An 11016-nucleotide genomic window follows, 5' to 3' on the forward strand; every position below is an offset into this window, starting at 1 on the left:
TACTTACATTACTCTCCTGTCTATATATTTACCTTACTCTCCTATGTTGTATATTTACATTACTCTCCTGTCTATATATTTAACTTATTCTCCTATCTATATATTTACCTAACTCACCTTTACAGTATACTTACATTACTCTCCTGTCTATATATTTACCTTACTCTCCTATGTTGTATATTTACATTACTCTCCTGTCTATATATTTACCTAACTCTCCTATCTATATATTTAACTTCTTTCTCCCCTCTATACACTTACTTTCTCTCCTACACTGTATTTACCTTACTCTCCTATCTATATATTTACCTAACTCTCCTTTACAGAATACTTACATTACTGTCCTGTCTATATATTTACCTTACTCTCCTGTGTTGTATATTTATATTACTCTCCTGTCTATATATTTACCTTACTCTCCTATCTATATATTTACCTTACTCTCCTATTTATATATTTACCTTACTCTCCTATGTTGTATATTTATATTACTCTCCTGTCTATATATTTACCTTACTCTCCTGTTTATATATTTACCTTACTCTCCTATGTTGTATACTTACATTACTCTCCTGTCTATATATTTACCTAACTCTCCTTTACAGTATACTTACATTACTCTCCTGTCTATATATTTACCTTACTCTCCTGTCTATATATTTACTTTACTCTCCCGTACTGTTCATTTACATCACTCTTCAATACTTAATATTTTATATCTAGAAATGTTAATTGCAGGTTTGAACATACTAAATTTTGTATTTAAAGTGGATCGTGTTCTTCTGAGAATGTTTACAGATATTATTGCTTTGTGAAAAAATAAGTTATGCAATATGAATTATTTCTGTATTCTCAAACAAGTGATTATAATAACTACCACTGAGCTACTGTCTGCAGTGCTAACTTTGCTATCTAAAGAACTAAACTTTTCCATCAGTAGTAATGTGGTGTTGAAATAGGCTTCGAAACTGTGTATGATTTAAATACAAAAGGACCAGGAAAATATCAACAACACAAATATAAATGATGTGGATTTAACTGATACATATGCTACTGGACTTAAGTGTCCCTTCAAAGACTTTAACAAACAACCACCACTGACTGACTCACACACACTGAACAGCAATTAACTCGTACAGGGCATAATGGAAATCTACTCATCTCGGCTTGGGAATTCTATATAATCCAATCTCAATAGAGAATGGAAAAATGATTTAGATGAACTTAAAATTAACACTCTCCTTATAACCAAAATAACAGATGAAGGGAAGGGATTTGCTATTTTAGAAAAAGATTACGTTCATAAAGCCAGTAATTTGCTTTTCGATGCTTCATACTATGAACCGTGTAATAATGACCCAACTAAAAAAAGTAGAGATACCTGCAAAAAATATATTAAACTCTGACTTTAAAAATGTAACAGATGATAAATTATTTTTAACCTTAACACCTAGACATTCACAATATCCTGAATGGTATGATTTACCTCAAGATCATAATGAGGATATACCTTTAAGGCTCATTGTTTCTAACCCTAACAGCCCTTGTGAACGAATGTCATGACTGATTGAAAATATTTTAACACAGTTGTTACAGTTCATCCCTGAACATATAAATAATTCTACTTTATTCCTTGATAAACTCTACAACAAGTTCCCTGACACTCTTCCTTATAGGAGTATTTTGTTTACTTTAGATGTTAGATTACTCTACAGCAAAATACCAGTAGAGAAAAGAATTAAAATTTACGTAATCTGAAAAAACAACCTTTAGTTTCAGTTTAACTTACTTAGAAAACTTGTTTAGATTCATCCTCGTAAATAAGTATTTTAGGTTTGGAATCAACTACTACCTGTAGGAAATTGTTTTCCTCCACCACTTGCAGTCATCTTCATGCACATCCTAGAATTAAAGGCCCCTATAATGCCCCTCTACAAATACATCTTTGTCTTTGTTACATTGATCATGTTTTTGGTGTCTGGACTCATTCTTCTGTAGAATTAAGTAATTTGTAAAACCGTGTGAATCAACAAAACTCTCCACATTCAGTTTACCCTCGAACAATCAATACATCTCAATATAATGATTAAAGGCAAAAATGACAAGCCAGTTTACCACCTCACCTGTATGTAAAAGGGGACACACAGTGGAACCTACACACCCTCCTGTAGTAAAACAATTATTGCTGTGTAACAAAATTTGAGGGTTGTATGCCTCAACTCTGATCCTTCAAATTTTTAAAGTTCTGACAAAACAACTATTGGGTAACCGTTAACCCAGCACAACTTTAGTGAAAGCAAAGAAAACTGAACACAATCATACTGGACCACAAATATTTGACTGTAGATCTCCATGTAATCAACATGTTTGAATAATATCAATGTATAAATAAGCATGCTTATTGGCCTTTCTTGATAATGTATGTATGTATGGGCTGGGATTACAAACATTGATTAATTATCTGAGTGTAATTACATACCTTTATTTTCACGAACGCACACACTTGTTGTTCGTGTAAAATTTTATTTTGAAATAATAGTCTATAGCTCATTTTCTTCTATTACATTTACAAAATGTTTCCTTTAATATAATTTGTTTATTTTTGTTACATAACTTGCATTTGTTGAAATGTACAATCATTTGTTCCATTGTTTGTCGTTATCTTCATTTGTGTCTGGTGTAGGCCTAAGGCTAAAACTTGACACCAATTAAAAGCATTTGTGAGACATAGCTTATTTTCACAATGTAATAATACTAAATTCAGTTGGGTTTGTGTGCTAAAATCAACCTGAGGCATCACTTTCTGTAGTAGGGTCTGATCATGGAAGCTGCCTACTGTTTCATGAATGAGTTGTATTATATTATTCTTTACAGTGCGTTTAGGGGACTGCTTTATGACAGTCGTTTGAAGCAGAGATACTTCCAAGTCGTTGTTATAGCATGCATCCATTTATGTTTTTAGCATTAACCTGCTAGTTTGAATCCTGATGTATTAATAATGAAGAAACTTCACTGACAAGTAGTTGACTAATTAACAGAAAATAATAAGCTTTGATGTTTTTTCTAGTCATGTGTTTACTTCTCCAATTGAACAAAAGTATGGTAAAAAAACATGCAAATTTCAGACGTTATCATTTTAATATCTATTTATACTGTATTAGTGCTTATAATTTGTTTGTTCTTTAACTTTAACCCAATTATTTAATTGATAAATCTTATATTCTGTAGGAGTTCTCTGAAAAATCGAATCGTTTGGTTGAAGAAATGAAAAAAACGTGCTTGAATGTGGGTAGTGTTAGATTAAAGGACATATCACTATGGTTAAGTGATTTTCATCCTTTCAAATACCAAGATGAACTTGAAATTCCAGGTACAGAACATGAATTTAGAAGTATTTGTAGAATTGCTCATATAAATGTATAGTATAAACAAAAAAAAATACATATATATACACGTATGACCACAAAGTAATGGGATTTTGATGCACTGTGAATATTAGTTTTTTCTTGGTATTGGAGATGATTGAACCATTGAAGAAAGTGTTTCGTGTCCACAGAGTGCGTAAACGCAGGTGAAGGACACTTTGAACATGACTATTTTGTGACAAATCTTTGTAGCAATAACTTTAAACAGTTGTAGCAGGAAATTATTCTCTTGTAACAATAACTTTAAACAGTTGTGGCAGAAAATTATTCTCTTGTAACAATAACTTTAAACAGTTGTGGCAGGAAATTATTCTCCTGTAACAATAACTTTAAACATTTGTGACAGGAAATTATTCTCTTGTAGCAATAACTTTAAACAGTTGTGACAGGAAATTATTCTCTTGTAGCAATAACTTTAAACAGTTGTGACAGGAAATTATTACTCTTGTAGCAATAACTTTAAACAGTTGTGACAGGAAATTATACTCTTGTAGCAATAACTTTAAACAGTTGTGACAGGAAATTACTCTCTTGTTTTCTCTCTCCGAACTGTCCTATTCCATTTTCATTTATGTTAATTGTTTACGGTGTGTTGTCTGAACAGATATTAACATCAGGAAATAGATGTTCCAGAATTTGATTTCTTTTGGGCCACCCTTTGTGTGTGAGTGTATATGTTCACTTGCATGTTCTTGTAATTGCTGCAACAAAAGAATTGCATATTTTGTAGCTGAACCAAAAGTAACATAATTTTTGGTCTGTATAGTTCTGTTATTGAATGTCACAGTGTCAGGAATTATAAAAAAAAATACAGTTTTGTGTGAACCGAATTTGGCGTACATGAAACATTGCATTTTAAATCTTAACTAAACTATTTTTTCTACAATATTAGTTATTTATTTTGTAATTTTTTTCTACAATATTAAAGTAGGAATTAATGTTTAAATCTATTAACGTAATAAATCACTTTAAAGTCACGTTTTCCCATGTTTTTTATTGGTTAAAACGTTTTTCAGTAGTTGTTAAATCTCTCTATATATAAAGATGAAATGTGTGTTTGTTTGCACCCTAACTTGTCGGAACCTATTGGGCCAATCTCAACCAAAATGTATATGTAAACACTATGAACTATGGGGAATGTCCTAAAGGGGTCAAAATTGAACTTAACCTTATTTCTATTTTGTAAAACATGTTGGTTAATTATTCCCACCCTATTGAGTCAATTTCAAACAATCTTGGCAGATTGATGCTTCAGACGATGTTGAATATTCTAAAAGTATTCAAGGTCAAAGTATGAAAGTTGCTGGATTGTTTCTCAAACAACCATGCTTTTCCGATGATCAGTGAGGTGTAGGTATTCAAGGGTGGGATCACCTCAAAATCGTTATTTGTTGGTAGGTGGAAAGCAAACTGCAAATGTTGTTTGTGAAGAAGCTTTGTTATAATTTTAAAATTTTGAGATAAAGTTTATGTTCAAGTTATTACTTTGAAATATATGATTGCTGTTAAACTTACATTGTTTTAATTAAGTTTAAACATTGGGTATTTCAGCTTGTAGCATATAAGTGTAAGATTTCTTAAGCTCATGCTGTATTCAAATAAAATGTGAGGTTGTATCTTACATCGTGAACAATATCTTTCTCATCTGTAAGTTAAGTTTCAATCATGTTTTAATTTTTTTATAGAAACAAAAACTACATAAAGTTGTTTTTTGCATATACTGTTTAGGCCAGTATACTGGGACAGCAAAGCCCATACCAGAGTATCATGTGAAAGTTTCTGGGTTTGACCAGGGTGTAAGTATATTTTTGTTTTTTATATTAATGTGAATTAATATTGTTTTTAGTGTTATGCATTTTATTTTATTTAGAAATAGAAATTTATATTCTTCCAACAAAGGAAATTAAAATTAAAAAAATAATTGTTCCTAACAGCCACATGCATCATTTTTAATAGAGCTTGTGAACTATTCTTTTACATACACCACCCACCTTGTTGTTTGTTTTCAAAATGACACTGGGCTCCACAAAAATATGATACTATAAAGTTCATATTAATATGTAACACCAAACGAGACTAAGAATTACAAAGTTAAAATCATTACAAAAAACATGTTAAAATTAAGGGCTAAAACAAGTTATCTATTTGTACATAGAAATATTTAAGCACTACAAACTGTCAGATTTGCTTTAACCCTCTGAACATGGGAAGGTCAAAGTTTTTACAGAGTTACATTCAAACGTTAGTTGTATACCACTAAGCTTGGCATGAAAACACAGTTAATAACTCAAGTTTTATTATATGTATAAGTTTTAATTTATTAATTTGAAAGGAAAATATTTAAATACTCAATCTTCACTTGTCTGTAACACATCAAACTTGTTTGCTCCGAATTGCCCATTTTCAATTTTGTCATCACACCTATATGATATCCTGAGTTTAACATAAATTACACGTTTATAGTATAGACATTACTAAGGGATATTCTCATTTCATAGTCTTCCATTTTCTTGATTTACAGAGATATATTCCAGAAAGTCAAACTCATTTTTATTGCCACCCTTTCACATCTTATCTTTCAGAAAATGTCAGTAATTCTCTCTCTGACATTTGCCCTTGGATTATTTATTAACAAACTGAAAGATAATTTTAATTTGCTGATTAATATAATGATAACTCATTCTGAGGACAGTGTTTGAATTATTCAACCTACAGACTCATTGTTACTATTGCCAAGTTCACGTCGACTAGGCAAGTGAATTTTTTTTAAGCCTACTTATTCCTTATTTAGAAAGTCAGTTAAGTTATAATTATGGGCACATTCTATGCTTTGTGCAGGTTGTTGTTTTATGTTGTTAATTGTATATTTGAAATAAATAAAAGTGATTTTATTTACTACCACCATCGTTACAAAAAAAAGTAGGATTAAGTTTTTTTGGGGGCGAGAAAAAAAAAAAGGCCAGATGCAAGTACTAAATTTCATGGTTTTTAAATATATATATATATATATATATTGTTATAAAACTAACTTGAATTAAAAAATTAGAAACTTAGAAGTTTAGATAAAAAAACTTAAACATTTCTCAACAAGATCTGCATGTGAGCTGTACATGCATTACATAATTAAATACTGTAACTTCAGCTATGCACGCAGTGTTTTTTTTACAGCTTGTTATTTGGGTTTAGTTGTTAGGCATAGCTCAAGAAGCAGTAATACAATAAAAAGAGATGTATATTGTTATGAGCCTGGAGCTGTTTGAGATAAATAATTGTAATTTTCTGTTCCAATCTGCAGTTATTACAGAAAGAAAAAAGGGAAATTTAGATTTATTTCATTTGTTTTGTGTGATGGTTACAGGATCAGTGAAATGGATCGAGTCTGTATAGTCTTAGGGTAGACAAAAATAAGAGATGAAATGTAAAGTTTTGCTGAAAAAACTTCATATCCATTAAGGAAGTTGCAAATGAAATATGAAAACTTTAAGATTAAAAGTTTTTTAATCTTAACGTGAAAATCACCTTGCATTCAGGCTAGACAAGAGTCTAAGTCATACTCTGATTATAAATTCACAAATAAAGCTTTAGTAAGAAATATTTTTTCAAAAAATCTCATTCATTTTGTACAAAAGTCTTGTTAACCTTACTAAAAACTTGCCAAATTTCATGAATGCATACTTAATATATTAAAAGTTATAACATCTATATTTTTTTGATTACATTGTTTTATTTAAAAAAAAATTACTTCTCTATTCATTTTACTTCACACTGAAAGAAACTGAGAGTTATAGTAATTTTTTTCTTAATTCTTACACTATGTTATTGTAGTTTGATTTTTACAAAAATGTTTTGTATATATATAGTTTGCCTTATGTTTTTAAGTGTCAAATACTTTTTTTTTTCCACCTCATCAGGTATAAATCTTAGTTGTATGATGACTGTCCATGTATTAGGTCAGACTTTCATTGACACAAACATCAATCATGGTGTGGATTTATTTCTTGATGATAACATATATCTGATAATACATTTTCAGCTTGAATGAAAGTACAACTTAAAAAACAACACCGTTATGCCTTTAGTACCATGACGTTTCACATGATGTGTTATATAAACAAATAATAACAGATTTGTATGATGTTCCTTGACAAGTGTGTTCTTGTACTTTCAACAGTATTATGCACATGCAAATTAAAGTTCTAAAGAAATTACCCAACAAATGAAACTTGCATTGTTATAATAGAATTGTAAACACAGTAGTTTGGAATTTCTTACCCTTTCTTGTGCCCTTATAGAATTTTAGACTATACAATATTTATTAACTTTCAGTATGTGGTTGTTTCTTCAGTTGTGTAATTTCAATCCTTGTTGTAAAATTTGTTTTAATGATTCAAACGTTTAACAGGTAAGAATTCTGAATTCCCTCACCCGACCACGAACTCTCACAATCCGGGGAAATGATGAAAAAGAGTATAAATTTCTAGTCAAAGCACAAGAAGATCTTCGCCAGGACAACAGAATAGAACATCTGTTCTCTGTGATGAATGGTATTTATGCAGGTGATCCTGCATGTTCATTTCGCCATCTCAGCCTAGCCACATATAAAGTCATTCCATTAACTACAAGGTAAATAAACATTAGACTTATATTCGTATAGACTTTTGATACATAGACTAATAATCTTTGCTATCTCATCAATTCTTATAGATTGTATGTAATCCTAGATAAATAAATATTATAAAATGAATTGAAAGCATAATTATGGTGAAATGATTCAGCTTTGTATACATTCTCCGTTTTTTTCACTTAATTTTGATAAATCATTTTTTGTTTGCCATATTATTGGATGATATTTTTTATATTTTAGTAAAGACTATGAAGTTATTTTTTATATTAAAGATATTCTTCAATTTATTAGTTTTGGTAATGTGTCTATTTATACATGTTCTCTACATTAAAATACTTTTCTTTTATTTGTGAGTTTTCGGCCCTCTTACCAGAGCCTTCATCGGGCATCATTAAGGCTTGTCTAAGAGGGCTGAAAGCTTATATAAAAATGAAAAGTATTTTAACATAGAGAACAGTCTACATATTAATTTACCTACATTATGAGTCTTAAAAACAGTTTTAGTATGAAGTAAACTGTTTTTATCTGAAGTAACTTTTCACACTTAAGATTAATATAAAGGAAAGAACATGAAATCATATTTTATTGCTCTCCAGACTTGGACTGATTGAGTGGGTTGACAATACAGTTGTGCTAAACCAGTTCTTGGGAGACATGTTCACAAAGAAAGACCAGGAAAGAATGTAAGAATTAGATATGTTGTGTGATCAATATCTTTAAAACTTTGTGATGAAAAAATATTTTGGAATTTATTTATAAAATTAAAGATTTATTACAAACATTGTAATTATATTAAACAAAATTTCCAGAGTTGGTGAACAGTGTCATTAAAAAGTGTGTTTGTGTATTGACACAAACAGAGGCAGATTAGAGTCTGTGGGTAATTGTGGATGAATGTATTGATATAGTAGAAAATGTTAAATCCCATTTTTAAAATTGAAACTTTTTACTTAATATTCCTGTCCCCTTCAGTAGCTCAGCAGCGAGTCTGAGGGCTTATAATGCTAAAAATTGGGTGTCAGTACTCACAGTGGGCACAGCACTGATAACCCATTGTTTAGCTTCGCAATAAACAAAAACATAATGGTCCCTACATGTTATAGTTTTTTTTCAGTATTAGAATGGATAACAATGAAGTTATTTTAAAGTGTTGTATGTAACTAAAGTCCTATAATTATAGTATCACAAAAATATTGTTTGACAGGATCTTGAATTGTCTATGTATGGTAACATAGTTTAACCATTATTAGTTTAACTTTATCCATTATACCCACTTGTAAAGTGTGATCACTTAATGTCTGTTTTCATTAATTTATTTTAGAAAAATTTTCATGGGTCTTCAGTTAATATATTGATTTTAAAATTCCACTGATTTTGAAGGCAAAAGTGATAAACTTATAATTTAATGACTCTGTGTAATACTACACCAGTTGTTTACATTTTTTGAAAGACTTCTGGCACAGTTTTTAACTAAAGATTTAATTTTGATAGGCCAAGGTAGTATAACTTCTCAATAGTAATTTATTTGTGGTGAAAAAAATAAATTTTCCTTTTTCACAGAAATTACTGTTCTACAAAAAAAGTGATAAGGCTAAAGATGGTTTTATGTAAACATATATATATAGTAATTGATACAGTTGTGCACATAGATTGACATATATGTTTGTAGAATTTCAGTAAAGAGTATGCTGAACAATTGTGTAAAAGTTTTGTGACTGTTCAGAAATTGTTTTGCTATACTTTTCAATATCTTGCATATACATGATTGCACCATTTGCAGTTTAGCCTAAAATCTGTGATAAAATAGTGCTTTTAATTTTCCAGCAATCAGGCAGAAAAAAAATTTCATAGTTACATGAAGTCATTGAGCAAATCGCCTCAAGAAGTAAGCAGGAATGCTTACAGAAAACTTGGAAGGAAAGAGACACTTAAAGCATTTCAAGAAGTGGTGGACCTCGTTCCAAGTGATATCATGAAGTAATTATTACTGCCATAATTGTCTTTTAAATGTAAAAGGAAATATTTTTCATTCAATATTTGGTATAATATGTACTTATAAACACTTTACCAATATTTTTGTGAAAGTAAGTCGATGAAAATAATGCTATGAAGATTATATAATTACATACATGTTTATATATACAAAGTCAACTTCCACTGTAGACAATTAATACCTACCAGAACTCTCCTAAATGTGCTTGCAGCGTTGCACTTAACAACAAACAAACTCTTCACAGATTCAACTCCAAATGCGATCCAACTACCCTGGCCACCAACATGGGATATGGGTACCATGATCCCTTAAATCCAGGCCCGAGGCGTGGAACCTCAGCTGTGTGGTTGGGGCTGGGCCATCATACTTGTGTAATATTCCACCCTTTTCACTTTTCAGTAGTTTTGGATGATGAGCATACCTGTTCTGGATATAGTGTGGTTTTCCCCACTTGGGTACCACTCCTCGTGGTACACCTTTGTTCTATGCAGACACTATGTATAAACTACACCCTCACCGGCCCCTCCACCTTCTCAATGTGAAATTTTAGCTTTAAATGGCAGTGTAGGTACGTATGTTTTGGAAGTTATCATTTTCCTAATCTGAAAATGTATTTCCAAACATACTTACCTATACTGACACTCTCCCTCCCTTCCTCCCCACTAAGAGTCGGTGTTAGTGACCGGGATGGGGTAAGTCTCGAAAAAGTGATTGTATTGTCTGCATACAATGCTTATATACAGTACCTGCATAGAGGGTGTGAGAGGGCCAGTGTAAAGTTTTGCAAATTAGATATTGCTAAGGGCAGTCGAGTGGCATATAAGAGACTGGAGTAAGCGAACACAATGTTTAGCTGGCAAAAACAATGGAAGATGGAGATTGAGAAATAGCTAGCTATAAGTGTCAGTGGAAATACATTTTTAGATTAGGAAAAATGATAACGTTGGTTGAGGTTCCTGCATAAAGTTTTTTTT

General features: G+C 30.8%; 1 protein-coding gene across 1 annotated transcript in view; it reads left to right on the forward strand.

The window, feature by feature from the left end:
- The window catches only part of LOC106463453 (DNA-dependent protein kinase catalytic subunit-like), a 169878-nt gene that overhangs the window by 153026 nt on the left and 5836 nt on the right, over positions 1–11016 (forward strand). The window contains exons 82-86 of the mRNA XM_022390945.1: positions 3229–3370; positions 5154–5221; positions 7828–8048; positions 8646–8732; positions 9874–10026. Of these exons, the coding sequence (XP_022246653.1) occupies positions 3229–3370; positions 5154–5221; positions 7828–8048; positions 8646–8732; positions 9874–10026 (671 nt within the window). The remainder of the gene's footprint in view (positions 1–3228; positions 3371–5153; positions 5222–7827; positions 8049–8645; positions 8733–9873; positions 10027–11016) is intronic.

Source organism: Limulus polyphemus, unplaced genomic scaffold (assembly GCF_000517525.1).
Source record: "Limulus polyphemus unplaced genomic scaffold, Limulus_polyphemus-2.1.2 Scaffold1412, whole genome shotgun sequence".
NCBI classification, from domain to species: Eukaryota; Metazoa; Arthropoda; class Merostomata; order Xiphosura; family Limulidae; genus Limulus; species Limulus polyphemus.